Raw genomic sequence first — 21,005 nt, forward strand, 5'->3', positions numbered from 1 at the left:
CATTGATTATTATTTTATGGACCAAAAATACAATTAAAGTCTGTGGAAAACAACATTACCAACGTTACATTATTTAAAATATCTTATCACGTGCTTTGCTGGAATCACACAGGTTTAAAATGATAAAAGTATTTGTAAATCATAATTACATTTTTTGTTTATATTTTATTATATATATATATATATATATATATATATATATATATATATATATATATATATATATATATATATATATATATATTAGCATCTGCAGTTTTCATAAAGTCAAGTAAATGTTTTACAATACAGATTTTGTCAAATAAGTTTCACAATAATAGACAGGAAATAATCAATTATGGAAACTCAACTATGGAGACAGTTCAGATTCTGCTGTAAAGCAGCTCTAAATAACAACTGTGTCATTGTTCAGATCAAATCAATAAAAATATAGCAGTAATGATTTGGTATCGCAATGATCCTGAACAAAAGACAACACCGTTAAAGCTCCATTTGTTTTTTTTCTGAAATCTCTTCATAATCATGTGTGGTGGAATATCCTTAACTCACTCTCAGAAATTACCAAACACAAACATTGTCAAGCATCGTTTCTGATCTTTTTATTCATGTTTCAGTGTTCCTGGTCTACATCTCAGTGGTGGTCCTATTACTGATCATACTGATCGGGCGATTTTCTCCAGCTCACGGAAAATCCAACATTATGGTGTACGTGGGCATTTGTTCTCTCCTCGGGAGCTTCACTGTGCCCAGCAGCAAAGGTCTGGGACTGGCTGCTCAGGAGGCCTTCAGTGGAACATCTACAAGTGATAGCAGAGCACTTTACCTCTTCCTGGGGTTGCTGGGAATTCTTTTAGTCAGCATTATGATCCAGTTTACCTTTATCAACAAAGCCTTGGAGTGCTTCAGCTCTAACATGTTTGAGGCCATTTACTATGTGACGTTCACCTCTTGTGTCATTCTGGCTTCTGCTATTCTCTTCAGGGAATGGACAGCACTTGGCATTGTGGACTGTTTTGGTATCCTGTGTGGTTTCATCACAGTATCTGTGGGTGTTGCCTTATTGCGCATCTCTCAAGAAGCTACATTTACTTGGAGCCAAACCAGAGTTAAAAAGGACTAACTCATGAGTATTTTTTTAACAATAACTGACAATTTCACAAACATTTTTTGGATATTATGTATTAATATTAATTAACCATTGCAGAGCCAAATAAGGAAGAGGTCCTTTAACATTTTATATACTAAATTATATTTAAAAATAATTATTGTATTCTAATAATGTTTTGAATAAGTATTAACTCTGAGAATTTTTTTTTTTTTTTTTGTATAAATGTAAATGGAATAAAGTAGTTAATTGTTTACTATAATTTATATTAACCTCGTTTGTGTGTGTGTGCAGCCATGGATAAATTATTTTATTTATATCTTGATATAACATATATATATATATTAATCACCTGGTTAATATATAAAAAAGTAGGATTTAAAACCAAGATTACCTAATTATTTTAGCGTTTTTTTTATCGATTTGATCGTTTGATACACGATGCGAATGTTTCAGCAGTTTTAGTGTCAAGAGTGATTCCTGGTCACTGCACCGGAGTCCACGTTACCTGTGGACATCTACACCACTAGGTCAGCATAGGCACTTTTTAACTGATATTAGGTGAGGAGGGCACCTTTTTGTAGATGTATTATATATATTAAAAAAAAAAATTATACTGATGATCAAAATGCACTTACATTCGGTTACAATGTTCAAACGCGTAAAATGAAGACTAACAAAGACGTAAGACGACAAAAGGCCAATCAAAAGAGAGATTCTGCGCGTGCGCGCCTGCTTCCTCGTTCTTATACTGATTCTGACTCATTTCGGCTCTTTCGAACAATTCAGTGATTCTTTGACATCATGTCCCTGGCAACTGGCGTAGCATATGATTCGGTTAATTTAAACATAATTTTGAACCTAAATATAATGTGCATGTACATGAAACAATATGTAATATTCATAAAAAAGTTAACATTTCAAAAATATTTCCAGGTCGTTTTATTGGTTTATTTTTTTAATATTCTGAATGTACCCCATCAGTCAAATCCTCAATTCACTTAGTAATCAGCTCTGATCATTACAAGGTGGATAAGCTCCGAAAAAGTTAAGAGAGAAGAGAATCACTCGGACGGATTCAGTCCAATTGAATGAGTATTTTATAATTAATATTTTATTAATTAATTTACATTCATCGTATTAAAGTAAGTCCTCAAAGGCCTATTTTCATTGTCGAAACTCTTATAGTAAACGTGATACGTTTTTAATTTATTTTGTTAAACGAACCAGTTTATTGTTTCGAGATATATTTTTATTATATATTTTTACCTTGACAATAAAAAAAAGGATTTATAAAGTATATGTAAGAATTGTTCAGACTGTTTGGTGAGCCGATTGATTCATTTAAAAGATTTGAATCAAAATAACGAATCTTTCACGAATCGGACATCGCTACAGTGTACTTTGGTGGACGTACATGGGTTCGCGTCTACATCGCATCTGAATTTCATGGTCGCGAGAAAATATGAAAGTTCAAACCGTGAAATCTATGTGACCGGACATGATGTCGAGCTGATCACAGCAATACAACTAACGTTAGGTACTGTGAACGACTTCCTAACCTCCGTCAGCCACGCGTATGTTTGCTGTGAATTATGGAGCTAATTGGCTAGGCTATCCGGCTGGGTTTGGCTGTATGAATAAGGTAATTGTCATCATGTCAAGAATATGTCGCGACAACCAAACGTTAACTCCTATTAGATAAATTGTTTATGCTCGAGTAAAATGGACATGGGATGTTGTTCTTAATTATACTGTAAAGTTTGCTGGATCAGCTGTATTCTCGTGTCTCGCTTCTTAAAGTGCTAGTTCACCCAAAATAATAATTCTGTCATTATTCACTCGCACTTACGTTGAGCCAAACCTAAATGCTTAACTTCCGTGAACACGCACACAGAGATGCACAATGACAATCTCATCACCACCGTTCAAATTCGTTGTACGGATTAGACAAAAGTCATGGAGGTTTTGAACAAAGTGAGCCTTTGTCAGTAGGTCGAACCCTATTTATATATGCTGATAATATTTTCCTCGTCATCATACGTAACTAGTAGGACTTAGAGCCAGAGTGTTTAATGGTGTCATTTCCTGTAGTGCTGATGTCACTTATTGTGCATCACACATGCATTATCATTCTTCATTCTCCCTCAGAGCAGTGTGTGTTGTCATGAATCATGTAACCTCAGATCGTTTGAGCTGCAATGTGTGTAGTGTTTCTCATGAAAATGGTATGATAACTTTATCTTAACTTGGAACTCACTGGCAATTAATTTCAAGATTATAATTTGTATTTTTCTCTCTTGCCAGGTTTTGCAGTTGGCCGAGACTGTTCCTCTGGAATCAATCTTCGTTGCGTATATGTCAATGTGACGAGAGGAAACTCTACTGACGGCATTATGGGTCAAGACCGAGGAAAGTACGATTTCTATATAGGCCTCGCTTTGGCTATAAGTTCCAGTATATTTATTGGCGGTAGTTTCATCTTAAAGAAGAAGGGACTCCTTCGACTGGCCAGAAAGGGCTCTATGCGGGCAGGTATGTTACTTTTTGTAAGCTTTTGATCTTGTGGTGTCTGGAAAACATATACCGCTGTGTCAGAGATGTTTAACTGGTATGGGTGGGAAAATGATTGAGATGTTTTGTTCAGACACACCTGTTCTGTATCCGTCATTGTTTAAACTCAAAGGTGCAGCACTGTACAGATTCCTTGCTGCACACTTTTTATTAATCATTAATTCTGTTACCATGTCACTGACTTCTCCAGACTAAGATATTTAACCCCGTATGAACTTGTGTCATTTAAAATAAGTTTTACTGTTAAAAAAGAAAACTAACTGCTTTTCGCTTGAAAATTGATTAATGCTTTTCGCATTAAATTGATTAAGATTGACAGTGCAGATTTTAAATGTTACAAAATATTTCTAGTTGAAAAAAGTGATAAATATTAAAAAAAAATCCTGAAAAAATTATCACAAATGTTTTTCAGCATTGATAATAATGATTAATGATGATAATGCGTATCAGGATATTAGAATGATTTCTGAAGAATCATGTGACACTGAAGATGCTGAAAATTCAGCTTTGCCATCCGGGAATAAATTATATTTAAAAAAAAAAAAAAAAATATATATATATATATATATATATATATATATATATATATATATTTTTTTTTTTTTTTTTTTTTTTTTTAAGTTATTTTTATTTGTTCTAATGTTTCACAGTATTAACGTTTTACTGTGTTTTTGATCAATTAATTTCAGCCTTTGCGAGTGTAAGAAAATGTAGAGTGTATTTCATAATGTGGCCTGTAGAGCTTAAGGAAAATACTAATCCTCTGTTTAGCACCGATTTACCTTTTAAACTTGTTGCAGCCATTTAGTTATTTAACTGTTGACATTTACAATAATTTCTGAGAGATTATAATGTTTGTACCAAGTAGTCATCAATGAGTTCTTCAATGGCTGATGCAGATGTTGACATGTAGAGAGCAGGGTGGCCGATACCTGATAGGCAGTGCAATTTAATTTTTGCTAAAATGTCATGCACAATATTGCTGACAGTAAATATATTGTTGAATAATGTTGAAACATGAATCATTCTGCTTTCCAGGCCAAGGAGGTCATGCATACTTAAAAGAATGGCTTTGGTGGGCTGGCTTGTTATCAAGTGAGTGACATAGATTAACCAACTAAGTTTCATCTTAAAGACGTTCATGTACAATATACATTTATCATGTTTGTGGCTCAGCTTCTTGGAAGTAACTACTTGGATTCTTTCTGCTTTGACAGTGGGGGCCGGCGAAGCTGCCAATTTCGCTGCATACGCCTTTGCTCCCGCCACTCTCGTCACTCCTCTTGGGGCTCTCAGTGTGCTAGTCAGGTCTGTAAACCTTTGGGGAATTTCTCAGAATGATAAAAACCTGTTTATTTTTAATGTGCAAATCAGTTTTAATGATACAGGAGGTGGAAAGTATTATAGGAATGCAGTGTTGCGTGGGAGGATGTTACTGTCTTGGACTCATAACTATTGTGATTTATGTTGATCGTAGGCTATTTTCAACATTTAGAGGGGTTTGTCTGTGATTTTATTGCTGCCTGTTTTTTTCTCCCACCACCCCTGTAAATATCCCTGGCATTTTATTTTTTTATTTTTTTGGACAAAACAAGCACATTTCTGAGTTTACAAGAAAAAAAACTGATTCAAAATTAACCATTTAAATCCTTTTTGGCCTCTACAGAACACCATACTGTAACTGTTGCACTTCGCATATATACACATTTGCAGGCATATTTATGAATGAATTGCTGGTATTTACAAGAACTGCTCCACCACAGTGAGTGGGAGCTGTTAAAGGTGCTGTATGTAGGATTGACACCGAGTGGTTGAACTAGGTATTGCAGTCCAAATTCAAAATATTGAAGATGGGTTCTTTTCACCCGGCCCCTCCTCTTCAAACCTGATGAACACGCAAGTTTTCAGAATGATAAAACCAACAGGAACGAGTAAGTCTCAGCCTCCGACGTCATGCCCATGGACCATTGGCTAAACGTCTGATGCATATGGGACACAAAAGTGGAAACACTTCAACAGTGGCAAATTCGTCATCGGATTCACTGAATTCTGCAGGATTTCCGCGAGATGTGTGTCGTGTTCTTTAAGGTAATACATGTTAGCCTGAATGCACTGTAAGTCGCTTTGGATAAAAGCGTCTACTAAATGCATAAATATAATTTAACATTCTGCCTGGAAACAAAGATGCTGCCAAACCCCCTCATGAAAAGAAAAAAGCCATAGTGTTTACAACTGTGACTAGGGCTGGGCGACTTATCTAACGATATGATCATGCGCATCTAATCAGTAAAGCTGCTTCCGTGATGAATCCGCAGATGAATCGCCTTCGATAATGAACGCGATATTGCGTAGCTTGTCAGCGATCTACGGCTCTGTCTATTAAATGCCACTCCAATTATAAGCAGGTGATGGCGATTTTAGCGGTGATCACGGAAGCAGCTTTACTGATTAGATGCACATGATCATATCGTTAGATATATCGCCCAGCCCTAACTGTGACAACGATCGCTTATCAGGATCAACTAAACGCTGGGTTTTCAAAAGTATGTGAAATATTTAAAGTTTGCGGCATGTAATCTTTAAAATACTTCAGAGAGTTTTACACACCGGTCTGTTATTGTGGCGACATTTGCATGCCCTGAAACGTGCTGCTAAACAAAACAAACTGTGACTGGTTGTTGGACATGTCGGTCAAACGGCCTCATGGGTGGGCCTTGGCCAAAGAAAGCTGCCATGAATTCCAGACATTCAGTCTGAAGGTCTTGCTATGTGAGACTAGCCATGAGTGCACTTGACGATGAATGAAATTAAACATGCTGTGTTTTCCGCCAACTGGCAACCCTGGGTGCTGAAATCCAATTGCCATAACTCGCAATGGGTGGGTTCCACAAAGCAAAACAGAGACTGACATTCTGGCCCAGAACGCACATTCTCAAAGGAGAATAACTGACTGTAGTAGCATTGTTTTTCAGATAAACAAGTATGTTAACTTGACATGTTTCTTAAAAATCTGCAAACGTATTATGGTATTTTTATGCTTAAGTCAAAAACTTACATACAGCATCTTTTAAGAACAGAAATAAGAAGACGTATACATTTTAAATGAGTCATTATTATGACAGCAACAGATATGCAATACAATTGTAAAATATTTCTCATATAAAGTTATATACATAACCATATCATATAATTACATACAACTATAGCTCATCTAGTTTCCCATTTATAAACAGGAGATTGAAATAATCAAATAATAAACAGTATATTAATAAATATGCTTGTAATAATAAGAATAAATTAACTATTATTTTAGAATATATATTACTTATGGGTGAGTAAATTAAGGCAATGTTTATTTTTGGGTGACCTATACGTTGAAAGTTGGTCAAGTTTTATGCATGCCTGTTTTTGCAGTGCGGTACTGTCCTCGTACTTCCTGACAGAGAGGCTGAACCTGCATGGGAAGCTTGGCTGTCTGCTCAGTATCCTGGGCTCCACTACCATGGTGATACATGCGCCTAAAGAGGAGGAGATCGACAGCCTGGAAGACATGTCCAAAAAACTGGTTGATCCAGGTAAACCACAACATGTAAAGACAATAAAGGCCCTCCTGGAATGTGTATAACTTGTTTTTGCTCAGCAATGTTGCGGAGTAATTCCACTATTCAAACAAGCATTATTGTGGTATGTAAAATCACTTTTGGATCAACATAATGAATCCATGCAGAATATATGTATTAATTTATTTTTACTGACCACACATTTTGAACGGTTGTATACATAAATATTTATACTGATACTAAAATATTTTTTTAAGGAATAAATCAGACTCCTTTATATAACTAATCATTTGTTTTTGGTCTCCAGGCTTCGTGGTCTTTGCGACAGTGGTCATCATCATAGCTCTCATCTTCATCTTCGTTGTAGGCCCACGCCACGGGCAGACTAACATCCTGGTCTACATCACCATCTGCTCAGTGATTGGTGCTCTGTCCGTCTCCTGTGTGAAGGGATTGGGCATCACCATTAAGGAGGCCATCGCTGGGAAGCCAGTGATGCGAAAACCTTTGGCCTGGCTGCTGCTGCTGAGCCTGATAACTTGTGTTAGCACACAGATCAACTACCTGAACAAAGCACTGGACATCTTTAACACATCCCTGGTGACACCCATCTACTATGTGTTCTTCACCACCTCAGTGCTCTCCTGCTCAGCCATATTGTTCAAAGAATGGGAACACATGGGCACCGATGACATCATTGGCACACTGAGCGGCTTCCTTACGATTATCGTGGGCATCTTCCTGCTGCACGCCTTTAAGGACGTTAGCATTAGCTTGGCGTCACTGGCTGTGTCCATCAGGAAGGACGAGAGGAATGGCCCTGTATTAAACGGCATGGCAGCTAACAACCACTCCAGTTATGAGCTGCTACATAATGACATCACGGAGGACTTTGAAGACAGAGAGGTAGGGTTGCCTTTCGACAGTGTCTCCAGAAGAAACGGCACTATGACAGTTTCTTCGGTTCAGTGAGGAACCAGTATGCAACAGTTCGTCTATGAAAATCTTTTGGCTGCTCTATAGAAAATTAGCATTTTTCTTTCCTTTTCAGTAAGGAGATAAACCTAAGACAATCAACTCTCAACGCAAAAAATACAAAAAAGATGGACCAATCGATTGTACTAAGGGTTTCATTTAACTCATTTTTTTGTTTGTTTGCAACTAGACTACATTGTAAGCTTAAATCTCATTCCTCATGTAGCACTGTAAATACACAACTGTACATTTTTAAGAGACTTTTGTTATATTTTATGTACACCTGTATTTACATGCACTGAGTTTCTTTCTACAAAATCGGTAGTTGTTGACTTTGTATTAAAGACATCCAAAGTGAAATTATGAGAAGACCCTCTCAGTTCATCAGCAGTGTTGTGATTATTAATCCAAATCTTCAGACATATCATATATTAACTTAAACATGGATCAATGTAACAAAACAAATTAAAATGTACTCGGGAAAATGTGAGCTCCTGAACAAATATACATTTACTGTATTGCAATCAGGGATCCCGAAAGCTGTTAATTTTGAGATCGGGTACAAATATGACAGAAAAATAAAGGCTCATATGCACAATTGATCATTAAAAGATTGCAATCTCTTAAAATACACACAAACATGTTCTTAAATGATGATGATGATTCCGCAATGACTATTAAACCTCTGAAATTACAATCACATTGGAATATTTAAATTTGCTTTCGCGCATCTGCCGATTTAGACTTTTGGAGCCCTCATATTGATCAAACAATGACCATTTTTATTTTGTAAACTAGTCCTTTAACCCGTTTGATGTGGTGAAAAAAAAAAAAAAACAGGCAACCAGGGTTTGATACACATTTATTGAATTAAAATCTGATTACATAATTCAAATAAAAAAAGGTATGTTTATTGAGAGTAAGGACTTGGTTATGCTTAAAGTTTTATTCAGGATAACAGAAGGAAAAAGATCTTGCATATAATCATTCAAAAACACCACACAGAAATATACCGCTGGTCTCTCACCACAGCAAACCCACTTGGCCATTTTCCAACCCTTTCCCACTGCTCTCCCCAAATATAAAACATGATAATGAGTAGTGCTGTGCTATCATTAACATAAAAGATAATAGTCATTTATCTATAATAAGGCACGAGTGTGTGTACAATATAAAATCATCCTGCCATACACTAGTAAAACTGAGCCGTGTTTGTCTACATCATATTAAAACACATTTTGGCCTAATTGACCAAAGCCTGAGACACGTGCAAAACCAATAATGGTACAACTGATCAGCGCTTACCAAACACTCAACTAATCAAAAGGCAACTTACTGGCTCTGTGAACACTAGGCTGATGTAAGAAAGGCGTCTCTAAGTAGAATGTGACAGTGAAACTGGTCCTAAACATGAGGCTAAACTTAATGCTAAATATGTTCCCCTCTTACCATCTTGTCCACTTCTAATTGGAGCTAATGTATGTCAATCTCAGTTACTGGCCAAAGACTGATGGATTGGAGGCTGAAAACAACGGACATGTTCTACTGGCATGTTCTCTCCATCCCCAGACTTCAGGTACTTGTTCAAAATGGTGAAGATTTCATCATTCAGAACCTGGAACTTGCGAATTCGTTCAACCATTTTCTTTAGAGGCTAAAGTGGGAGGGGCAAAAAAGATGGTTTAGTTGATGTCTTGACTGCAGAAGTTAAATAAAACAGATTAAAAGGAAAGACTTACCACACTCTTGATGATCTCATCTTTGCCATCATGTTTCTGCACTTTAAGGAGATGGTAGCTGAAGTCCAGGATGTCAAAGCGTCTGTGCTGTCCAAGCAAGGTGATAATCATGCAACCGGCCCAGTGCAGACCATCTCCAAAACATTGTCTAGAAGAAGATCGATATGCTTTAAAAAGCACAAATATCCTAATCTTACTGTAAACAGCCATTCTACATGACAAGAAAAACAGGTGATCAGTTTGCACTCACTCAACAGTGAACTCGTGTGCTCCCACCGGGATGCAGTACACAAACTGCATGGCGCTCCACAACCTGTGGAACTCCACGCATTCGTCCACGTGCATCACGCCGTTGCTGGGCAATGGGCCGCGCCACATTGGGTCATCCAGATAACCGCGGACACGAGTCAAAATGACCTCGAATATGGAGAGACCACAGCAAAGGCGCTCTTTAGTCAGCAGGTCACCCTCACGGGCGATGGCAATTTGCTGATGAGAGATTGTACAGGGTATTGATTAAAATCACTCAAGTATGCATTCAACAGTGATTATGGTATTTATTCTGTCAAGGCAGATGATTTGTCCTTCAAAGCATATGAACAGTAATTCCGCCCACTTAGGTGGTATTGTGACAATTCTGACAATGAATTATAACACTGGCATAAAATTGACTTTTTGTCTCACAATGGACTCAATTAGGAAGACTTTCTATGTCAATTATGGCATGCCTAATTGGGACTTTTCACCTTATAATTACGACATGAAAAGTTGGAATTGAGAGTCATGACTATTGACTTTTCTAAAAAAGCATGATAATTTCAACTTGTCATAGTTAAGATCTTATCCAAGAGTTGTTACGGATTACCTTTGTAGATATTTCACACAAAGTAACAGAAAATCGCAATCTCACCAAGATGAATACACATTTCTTTAAGTAAATTTTAGAAATCACCATTTGCGTTTTAAATCTGCCCATTACCACTGACACAAATGAATGTGGAAGTCTCAGGGATGAGATCAAACCAGTAGTAGTGTTGTCACGGTACCAAAATTTCAGTATTCGGTACTGATACCAGTGAAAATCCACGGTTCTCAGTACCAATTTCGGTACCAAAGCAAAACACAAAAATATGCTAATTAAAAAAAAAATATCACTAAAAATGAAACCAACGCCATTCTTATACTTATTTACAATTGTGTTTAAAGTTTTTATACAAGTTATATAATTATGAAAAACAGTAAACAAATTTCACCCAAAATTAATTTGTCTTTTAATTAATGAAATTTAAACATTTTATTTTTGCTACATAAAGGGGATTTGCTATTAAAATTAAAACTGGAATAAATATTTTGTGATTTATTTAAAAAGTTTTATACATTTTTTTCAACAGTAGTAGCAGTCTCACATACATTCTACTAAATAATAGTAATATTTCTAGCACAATGCCTTTATGTAAAAATGAACTTAATTTGATGGGTTGCTGTGAATACCTTTAAATTGACACTGGTTTTACGCAAATGAAACGGTAAAATGATTGTGAAGTGACTCAGAACAGTTTGAGTTTGCGTTTTCTGCTTTGCGGAAATCATAGCGCTGTATGCGTCAAGAACCGGGTTGACCGGGTACTCGGTACCACCGGTACTTAAAGAAACCTGGTACTGTGACATTTTCAATATTTTAGTACTGACTTAGTACCGAAGTACCGGGTCTTTTGACAACACTAACCAGCAGTAAGGTATGAAATCTGAGATGCTAATGACAATATCAACAGCTAATTGTGTTTACTGGAGGCAGTAAAGCAGCAGAGCTCGACTAAAGCGGCTGTCGGAGCAGTGATGTTTCACCCACCTGAGGGGTTCCCAGACGCTCAATTAGAGGCACCATATGCAGTGCAGTGTATTTGGCCTCCAAACGCTTCATCTTCGCATCCAGACGCTCACCTTCTGCTCAAGTGTGGGTTGTAAAAGGATTATTGGATATGTATGAGGAACTGCTCAAATAAAGCATGTTAAAAATACAGCATACAGTATCCTCAGCAAACATACATAAGCATGAGCTTACCTTTAACGTGAACTCTTGGCAAGATGTTCTGGAATGGTGCCGCATGCAACAAGTCACACACCTCCTCTTGAGACTGCAGGAAAGAAAAAACGCATTTCTCAAACTGAAACAATCTTATGTGGGCAAGGGTAGAGAAGTATGGGGTACAAATCGTGAGTTAAATCTGAGACAACATTGCCGCTTTGACATGTACATGCATAATCAAAGAAGGTTAATGCATTGTTTTAATCAGCTCAACTAATGAAGCACAGAAGCCATTAGTGACCTGCTTAATGTATTTAATTTAATATTAAATACATTTAGATAAATATTTTATTTAGCTGTTTAGCTGAATATCTTTTCAAACTACAGCTTGCAGGAACTGGCATGATTTATTCATACTGTGGCACATACTGGAGAAAAGGATTTCTTTTGTAGCACAGGAGGGTAAAAAAACAAACAAACAAAAAAAACAGAAATGGCAAATGTCATGTCAAAATGGTGAGTTAAAACATGTCTGATGAAGCCTTTGAGAAATCCTTGGAACAGATTTCTAGTAACCAGGTACTGTTCCAGCAGATGGAGCCATGCAGTCACATCCAACACTGACATGAGCGATTACAGATGAGGCTGTTGACATTTCAATTCAAATGCAGACAATTAAAGCCGACTGCCTTGATTGCATCGACCTTGCCATCAGGCAGAGCAGGTACTTTCACACAGGCTAAGAGGTTTTCTCTAGCAAGATTTTTTGGCTCTATTTTAGCAGACAACCCTTGATTGTTGATGTTTAAATGTGGAAGACAGCATCTCCCTGGGTAACGTTCATAATCGTGACTAATGGTTGGCAATTAAACAGGAGTTTATCACATCTGTGAAGAGTCTCTTGAGTGTCTGGATGAATGTCAGATATTCTCAACCATTCTGCAGTGATGTTCCATCCATTATTCAGTGAAAACACAAGCAGCTTCTTGTTTTGTTTTAATGTTTTATCATAAATTGTGTGAATGAACTCAATGAATTGAACTGATATATATATATATATATATATATATATAAAATAAATGTAAAATAAAAATGAAATTTAATGAAATGTAATATACAAATAGAGGAATAATTCTACAACTCATTTTAAAATATCACTGTATGATGTGTGTTATTTTGCATTTTTTTAATTAATTAATTTATTTCAATGTGAACAGTCCTGTTTCAAAAGTGCAGTCTGTAAAAGAGCTGGTGGTTGCAAAATGTGGCTGATGTCAGTCTTTAGACTGTGATTTACTGCTAATGGCAAGCTTTGCTTTGGATTTATTTGTGCCTTAAAGTGGATAAACTCATTAACAAATTACAAATCAAACCAATCACATTAAGAGCTGTGGAAACGACAACGAAAGTTTGCCAAACAACTGAATGGCCTGTCTTTGGGTGGACAAACATTTCTTCGAATGACTGATAATACAAAAAGAAAAGGTGTCAAAGTATGTGGTCATTCATCACGTTTGATTAAAGTGATTTGTTACCATTCAGACTTTAAAAAGAACAGAAAAATGAGAAGCAAAGAAGACTACATTGTTAGTGCCAAGTAACAAAATACAGCTCTATACAGAAAATATGCACATAATGGCTTTAGGGGCTGGTTAAAAAATAAATATATAATACATTTTTGCAGTTGATCTGCATCTTAAAAGGGCTTAAATCTGACATGGAGAAACTGACAGTGCTGACACATGCAACACAATTACAGATGTGTTCCCATGACAACAGTGTGTCAGAGTCAGACATCCTAAACTCTGAGCAGCTGGCAGACTAAATAATGGAAGTGTACTCTATACAAAATATACATATGTAAGATTCATATATATCTGAATGTATGTGTGTAACTGTTTGTGTGAAAGTGTTTAAATCATTTAAGCTCATTAATAACCATATGTGCTGATTAATCTAAATCACATCAGTTTGAGCTGAGAAATTCCCCTCCAAAAGATAGTCACTATTGTGTTAAATACACAGTCAGTCATTGCCCTGCATCATGTTCGTCAACAGCTGCATGCAATTTAAGATGATATGCAGGTCTGCGTTATGTTAATGATTTTTTTTCATAATTAAATCTCAACTAATTAATGTACTATGGTCTGTCCTGCCATGGAGACATGAATAATTAATATGTTTAATCATGAATAGATTCATGACTGAAGACTTATGCATCAGTGAAGTCAGGCATCTTGTGTGTCACTTGTCGCAGCACAAAACGAGAGAATATGAAAGGTGCCAAGTTAATTAGTAAAGCTCGCTACCACATTCTTCCAAAATATTTCAAAACCACATAATTAATATACAAAAGATGATGTTTTTTGGTGATGGCATTGACCACCTGCTTAGTTTAAGTACTGAAAGTGGTTAAAAAAAAAAATGTAAAAAAAAAACTGATACTCTTACGTGAGCTGGGATTTCTTCTTTAAAGAAAAGATTATAACAAGTGGCAACATTTGTTAAGGTTTAGTGATGCAGTGAGAACTTTCTGCATTACAGTGTGAATGCTCAGTGGTCATACCAAGCTCTGTTCACTCAGAAGGCAGAACAGCAAAGCATTTCCAACTTCCCTCAGGCTCTGGAAGCACACGGTCTTCAGCTCAGCATACTCCACAATGTCCTTCAACTGGTGGTGGAAGAACTCCAGAATACCTGCATCGGGAGACACAATCATACTTTCACTGTAATGACAGCCTCATTTTGGTTGTTTTAGGAAATAAAGAAGTATAAATATTCCTCTATTTGCACAGTGACGAACATAAACAGATCATTTTCCTGTATCAACATCCCCTAATAATTAATGGCTAAAATTCAGGATGTCTATTTGATATTAATATTGTTCCAGGCCCTAAAACTAACCTTGACTTGACCAGTGCAGGGTTTCTGCAGGTTTTATGAAGGTAAACATATGATTTTAAGACTTTAAGATTGGGTAGAGAAAATTTTAATTTGAATAATTTTTAAAGGAATATCAATATGTACTCTGAACCTTCTGATCACACCGCAAAAAAAAAAATGTTCTTCCTCAATAATGGTCTTGTTTTCCAGTGCAAATATCTAGATTCTTAAATCAAGATATAATAATTTGAATAATTTGAGAAGCAAAATGTCAAGATGAGAAGTTTATCAAAATCAAGAGAGTTTGAATCAAATCATTTCAAATATCTGCCAATGGTCTCAGAAAAGAACTTAATTCAAAGAGAAAACAAGTTTTCAAACCCCAATGACGTATTCGTTCTTGCTTAAAGCATAAACTCGCTTCATTTTTCTTGTATTAAGGGTCATTAGATTTCAGTTGGAAAACATGGTTATTTTGCAGTTATATCTTATATTAACAGGCTTTAAAATTTCTAAAGAACAGTAGGATCTACAGTCACTTACTGTTCTCAAGTTTATTCTCTTTTGTTATTACAGTTACAGCCAAGAATAAGTAATGCTCTTACAAGCAGAAGCTTTTTATTACATATACAGACTCTTTGGCATTTTTCTCTCTCCTCCACCCACTTTTCCATTTTTCCTTTCATTTCTATTTGTCCAGGGTGTCTGAAGCCCACATTATCAGACGAAGTCATGATTTAAGTGTGTAGTGCACCCTTATCAGTATAGTCAGCCAGAAAGAAATAACAAACAAGGAAAGGGAGAAAGAGAGCAAGAGGCAATTACCAAACCTTCTCAAGTCTAGAGGGGTCTGATTAAGTCTAAGACACCCAGTGTCTGCTGCATAAGCTCTGCGAAGAGCACCACTGTGTGACTGGCACATTGCAGACAGCCAATCTGACCAGCAGCACAGCTGGATCTATGAAAGCTTAATGATTCAGTGCATATATTCTGTTTGGTGATAGAGGGAGCTCATATTTACACAGGGCCCAAGTGTCTCTCTTGGGTCAGAAAATAAAAGGCTTGCTTAAGAGTGTCCAAAGAAATGCAATTTTCACCTGGCGAGCCGTACTCATGGCGAGGCAGACGGCATATCTTGGGCATCACTTCCATCAGGGTCTTTACATACTGCAGAATGGTGCCCTGAAGCTGCACCAAAAAAAAAAAAACCAATATGATAAGGTAATTTCAGCAGAAATTTTGCTAATGCCCACAAATCCTGAACTTTATCTTTTTTTAATTAATTATCCTTCAAAGTTAGATTAGTGGTGTAAAAAAATTTGACCAGATTCAGTTAAGAGCCTTATAAATGATCTGATGCATCGTGAAAACAAATTTGGTATAGACCACATTCCTCCACTATTTGAAACTTCTACAATTAAGGCATCATTTGAGAAGTTTTAGTGGGAATGTGGTTTAACATGAATATTAAATACACCTTGTACACTGTATTACTCATTTTCCTTTCTTTTTTTAAATTAATTTATAAATGATATTAAAATGGGCAGTTAAAATTGAAATAGAAAAAAATCTGTCAATGACTTGCTGACGTGCACGAAAACCATGTATTGGAACCAGAAATAACATCTGTCTCTCTCTCTCTATACTGCATATAAAGTATATTATATATTCTTTTGTAAAGTTTAATATAATACAATGTAACATAATATAATATATTATATAATAGTTATATCCAAGTTGTCTGTCTGGAACGCAGCATTAGGTTAACATTTCAATAAATGATCGTGTACAAAAATTAGAAGCCATTCTATAAGGTGACATTTCAGCACTAGACAAACAGATAGCGACTCCTAAGTGGCACTTAAAGCATGGCTATGTGCATTGCTTTAAGTGCATTTTTGAAAAAATGCATGTGAAACAATAACTAACAATCCTAGAAATCCTATAAATGACTCCTAGAAAACACTCTTAAGTGCTAAGATCTATTGTTATCGGGAAACCCAGCCCAGGGTCATGCAAAAGCCCCTAGATCTCCATACACAAACTTCAGATTACATGCTTATGCACATACCAGGCTTTTGACGACCTTTAACAGCTCTTCCATCACCACAGCGATGCCCTGGTATCCTAGAAGTCTGCAAATAGCCTTAACATGTGGAGGTCCCAGGAAGTTCCGGTAGAGGCTGTATACGCTACTGTACGCCAAATTCAAGGTCTGAATCATCATGAGAAAGAAAAGAGAAAACATTTTCATCAGCTATTACTACATTATTTCAGTGTCACATCATCAAGTTTCAAGTCTGACTCATGTTAGCATTTAACATAGAAACATTTTCTTACAATAAAAGTCTTGATATTCACTTCTCATCAATTTAACAAAACCTTGCTGAATAAAAGTATTAATTTCTTCAAAAAAAATGTTGACCCCAAACATTTGACAGTGTATATTGTTACAAAAGATTTATATTTTAAATAAAAATGTTAAGCATCACAACTGTTTCCAACATTGATAATAAATCAGCATATTAGAATAATTTCTGAAGGCCTCATATGCAACAGACACAGGAGTACTACAAGTTGACCGATTAATGATCAATCATAAATTCATGAGCATACACGTCCGTAGGTGTTGTGGCAGTGAGTCAGGGGAGACGGGTCACCAGTCTGAGGGAGTAATTGAGAACAGTGTGGGAGGAAAAGATATAAATATAAAAAGGGAGAAATGATGTGTAAGAGACGCGGATGAACAAGAGTTCAAGCTCTCCCAGCTGTAATACTGTTTAAAATGCATTCTATGCAAAACGCTGATGTGTCATCTCCCCTTCCCCACTGCACTCGCTCTCTCTCTCTCTGCTTTAGTTGCCATCTGCTGTTCTAATCAGATAGAAGAGCTTTTCTGTGCAGCGGTGTGGATGTGAAGCTCTTTCTGCAGGAGACCTGAGCCATGCCAAACAGAGACGGCTACAGGTCACACTCTCTCAATGCTTCAGGGGGATTCTGTCTGCAACAGCAAGATGATCTGTGCATGAAGTGACACTCATCTTTTACGGTAAGATTTTTGCCCCTTTACCGATCAATCTCAGTTTTCCCAGAGACACCTGTATCTCTGTTGAAAAAAAAAACATGAAAAAAAAGGTGTGGCTCACCTGTAAACAATAGTAAAAAAAAGTACTGTCTGAAAAGAACACTAAAGAAAATCTTAAGCAGCTGTGTGGATTTGAAAAAGACTGGAAAGAGATACGTGTGTGTAGGCTGAGAGAATACACGTCCTATTTTCCTCAGACCTCTCTAAGAGTTATTGACAGTGATCAAAATGATTAGTGCTGAAGCTTTCGTACGATACTGACTGCCGTGTTATTACAGCATGCGTGTGTAGCATACAGAGTCACCAATCATCCGCACAAGTCCAATGTGGTGATATATTGATTCAGTTAATGGGCTTCAAACAACCAAAGGCTTGAGCGGCAAAGAAAGAAAAAGGAACTGTCAACTACTATGAAGAAACTAATTCACATTTTAAGCAAAAGATAAAGATCCAGAAACTTCAAAGCAGCATAAATGCTAAAGCAGATGATGTTAAACATAAATGTTTTTAAATAAAGAAAAATAAAATAAAGAATAATCGTGCAGCAGTGTTTGATAATGCGTAGTGCATGTCTGATATTAGAACAGTGAAGACTGAATAAATAACTGCTTGTTATATAAACCACAACATTTTTTAAATTGAACCTCAGTTAAATTTATTGGGCTGTAATGCTATTCATTTATAATTACTTGAGAGAATCTTTTAGAACCTTTTTCTTGACAAGAGGATACATGGATGTATTGTCAATTGGAAATTTCTGTTCAACATTATCCGCCTTGATTGCTTTGTATCAATTTTTTTTTTTTAAACTAGGTATCTAAAGCAGGATTAATGAAATAAATCTGTTCTTGTACTTAACCTGGTGATTTTCCCCTCTAGATAAATCTGCTTTTCCTAACACCATGATAGAGCACAGCAATTGTACTTGAATAGAAAAGAAAATTATAAAAGAGGATATAACCATCAAAAAAAGCCTCCTTGTTTTTACCTACAAAACCATTTTCAATCTTAATCATTTCAATATGAAAGACAAATTAGACCGAAAAGAGCAGCTTACAATACTTACAAAACTGCTGCATAAATGTTCAAAACATCTGCTGTGTATAGCAAAGCTGTATTTTTTTGTGTGTGTTTTCTGATTAAATCCTTTTGAAAAAGCACTTCAATTCAAAATCAATTTCAGTCCTAAAACCAACAATTGAAGTTTTCCAATTCTTTAAAAACATGCTTTAATGCCAGAAGGAAGCTCGTTACTAATCTATTAAGGTCTTGTTGTACTACATTCAAGGTTAGAACTGATCTGAATGAATGCTTTTTTCCCTCCTCTATTCTTCCAGATCCTTTCGGAATCATTGCATGTTGTGTCAAACCAGCTACATCATCAAACTGTGTGAGCATAAGATACTAAGTTCCAACCTAAAAACAAGCTCAACATGACTATTACCATTCAAAACATCACAGCCACCTCTGCCATCGTCAGCTGGCCGTCATCCCCAGGCTGCGTGGACACATTCTACAGCGTCATGTATCACCCTAACTGGAACAGCCTGCTGATGGGTTACACACGCAAGAGCTTCCTGCAGGAGGACAGAGTTCCTGTGAGCCAGACATCCACCAGTCTGGGCCGCCTCAGTCCACAGACCACTTACATCCTCTGTGTCACCTGCCAGTCCGCCAATCCCACCAGAGAGCAGTGCCAGGTCTTCAGTACTCTAAACGAGGGCACTGAACTTGGTGAGAGTGGCCGGGATCTGGCAATGGGAGTCTGGCTGGCCAGCAGCATCCTGTTGCTGATCATTGCTTTGGCTCTGCTTTGGGGATGTCTCCACACCATGTGTCCGGCAAAAAGGGACCCAGAAAGAGGCAGCCAGTCAGGTCCGAACCCTCCACACCTGGCTCTGACCCCCATGGTTGGGAACATGGGCAGCGAAGGAACAAAAAGTCTGTACATGCCCGGTTGTGGTGGGGTAGACTCTCCGAACGCAACGGTGATTGAGAATGTTTATAGAGACGAGCATGGCAGAGAAATGGCAAAGGGGCAGAGTTGTGAACTACAAACACTCAGTAATAAACATAGATATGCCCCCGGGTCAGAATAACGGACACACCAGATTGTTACCTTGATGCACGGACCTCGAAAACTCAAACTATTGGAACTTACACAACAAGGACATTCACAGGGATGAAACCATTTTGAGGAAATTAGACTTAAGACTTTTGAGCTGGGCTTATGGGGTTAAATTAGCATTAAAATGTCAGATGAAAACATTAACTTCTTAAAGGAAACTGAAGGAGGGCTTATAATACAATTGTACAAACTGACGTGTTATGTATTTTTTTGTTTGTATTTGTTAGCATGAATTAATGAATTTGGTATCAAAATTAATCTAGGTTTACATTATTTAAAACATTTTTATTCATTTATAAAAAATACCCACCCCCACACTATGGTGTCCGTAGTCTGTATAGTGTCCGTTTAAAGTGAAATACCGCTGCCATATTGGTTTTGCAAGAAAAAGAGCCACCAAATCTTTAAACTGCTTAGTGCACCTTTACCTTTAAAGGATATTTAAGTGTTTATTTGAATGTCTTTGTGAGTTGATAGTCTGTCTGTTTTGTGTTAGCTACATTAGATCCTACTATGCTTGAAATGTACCTTGCCTAACTATCTAATCTTGCTTAATAAAAACCATTTCCATTTATGGTACAGTTTGTAAGAGGCGTGTTGTATCTCAAGTGAATGCTGGAGATGTAATAGATGTTGGTGAGATTTAAACTCATGCAAACCCACCTTTGAGCCATATAGGTACTGCGGCTGGGCATTGGGAGGCTTGTCTCTCTGAAACTCCTGTGAAAATGGCAGCACAGTGCGAACAAACCTAAAGGAAAGGGGGAAATTGTTTAAAAAAAATATTGGACCATTTTTGCATTATTGGGTTTGTCGTCCAGTTATTGTCAATTCTGTTCAATAAGGCTGTGATCAGCATGTCCACTCTGGCCCTTTTCATGTATAACAATAAAGTGAGGAAAAACTCATCTCACGAGTCAAACTGCATCT

At 36.8% G+C, this 21,005-nt stretch overlaps 4 protein-coding genes across 6 annotated transcripts; 3 read left to right on the forward strand and 1 right to left on the reverse strand.

The window, feature by feature from the left end:
• Window positions 1-351: 351 nt before the first annotated feature.
• LOC128015213 (magnesium transporter NIPA1-like) lies at window positions 352-1,358 on the forward strand. Its single transcript, XM_052598875.1, has 2 exons — window positions 352-374; window positions 556-1,358. Exons 1-2 carry the CDS (start codon window positions 352-354, stop codon window positions 1,118-1,120), a joined length of 588 nt encoding a protein of 195 aa, XP_052454835.1. The 3' UTR covers window positions 1,121-1,358.
• A 1,118-nt stretch (window positions 1,359-2,476) lies between these two features.
• On the forward strand, window positions 2,477-8,577 carry LOC128016109 (magnesium transporter NIPA2-like). Of its 3 annotated transcripts, none has more exons than XM_052600501.1 (6): window positions 2,477-2,645; window positions 3,413-3,640; window positions 4,718-4,774; window positions 4,897-4,987; window positions 7,094-7,254; window positions 7,547-8,577. In XM_052600501.1, the coding sequence occupies exons 1-6, from the start codon at window positions 2,555-2,557 to the stop codon at window positions 8,209-8,211; spliced, it is 1,293 nt and encodes a 430-aa protein (XP_052456461.1). In that variant the 5' UTR covers window positions 2,477-2,554; the 3' UTR covers window positions 8,212-8,577. The 3 variants fall into 3 exon arrangements, with proteins under 3 accessions (XP_052456461.1, XP_052456462.1, XP_052456460.1); XM_052600502.1 differs by having other exon boundaries at window positions 2,506-2,750; XM_052600500.1 differs by lacking the exon at window positions 2,477-2,645 and adding an exon at window positions 3,211-3,333.
• Window positions 8,578-9,059: 482 nt separating this feature from the next.
• LOC128016111 (cytoplasmic FMR1-interacting protein 1 homolog) lies at window positions 9,060-20,901 on the reverse strand. The gene is made up of 9 exons (XM_052600503.1): window positions 20,739-20,901; window positions 16,934-17,077; window positions 15,960-16,050; window positions 14,546-14,676; window positions 12,016-12,088; window positions 11,803-11,897; window positions 10,204-10,442; window positions 9,954-10,101; window positions 9,060-9,868 (listed from the first exon to the last, which is right to left on the reverse strand). The coding sequence occupies exons 2-9, from the start codon at window positions 16,964-16,966 to the stop codon at window positions 9,704-9,706; spliced, it is 975 nt and encodes a 324-aa protein (XP_052456463.1). The 5' UTR covers window positions 16,967-17,077; window positions 20,739-20,901; the 3' UTR covers window positions 9,060-9,703.
• On the forward strand, window positions 17,760-20,745 carry LOC128016112 (fibronectin type III domain-containing protein 9-like). The gene is made up of 2 exons (XM_052600504.1): window positions 17,760-17,911; window positions 19,285-20,745. Exon 2 carries the CDS (start codon window positions 19,381-19,383, stop codon window positions 20,044-20,046), a length of 666 nt encoding a protein of 221 aa, XP_052456464.1. The 5' UTR covers window positions 17,760-17,911; window positions 19,285-19,380; the 3' UTR covers window positions 20,047-20,745.
• Window positions 20,902-21,005: the final 104 nt, after the last annotated feature.

Source organism: Carassius gibelio, chromosome A6 (assembly GCF_023724105.1).
Source record: "Carassius gibelio isolate Cgi1373 ecotype wild population from Czech Republic chromosome A6, carGib1.2-hapl.c, whole genome shotgun sequence".
Lineage (NCBI taxonomy): Eukaryota > Metazoa > Chordata > Actinopteri > Cypriniformes > Cyprinidae > Carassius > Carassius gibelio.

Bases quoted from the DNA above. Each gene is read 5' to 3' on its own strand.
- LOC128015213 (XM_052598875.1), top strand. From the start codon at position 352: ATGGAGACAGTTCAGATTCTGCT. The intron at 375-555 runs GTAAAGCAGCTC...ACTCACTCTCAG, and splicing joins GAGACAGTTCAGATTCTGCT to AAATTACCAAACACAAACAT.
- LOC128016109 (XM_052600500.1), top strand. From the start codon at position 3,228: ATGCATTATCATTCTTCATTCTCCCTCAGAGCAGTGTGTGTTGTCATG. The intron at 3,334-3,412 runs GTATGATAACTT...CTCTCTTGCCAG, and splicing joins TAGTGTTTCTCATGAAAATG to GTTTTGCAGTTGGCCGAGAC. The intron at 7,255-7,546 runs GTAAACCACAAC...TTTGGTCTCCAG, and splicing joins CAAAAAACTGGTTGATCCAG to GCTTCGTGGTCTTTGCGACA.
- LOC128016111 (XM_052600503.1), bottom strand. From the start codon at position 16,966: ATGGAAGAGCTGTTAAAGGTCGTCAAAAGCCTG. The intron at 10,443-11,802 runs GTGGGTGAAACA...ATCTCTCATCAG, and splicing joins AGCGTCTGGGAACCCCTCAG to CAAATTGCCATCGCCCGTGA. The intron at 9,869-9,953 runs GTAAGTCTTTCC...CTCCCACTTTAG, and splicing joins ATGAGATCATCAAGAGTGTG to CCTCTAAAGAAAATGGTTGA.
- LOC128016112 (XM_052600504.1), top strand. From the start codon at position 19,381: ATGACTATTACCATTCAAAACATCACAGCCACCTCTGCCATCGTCAGC.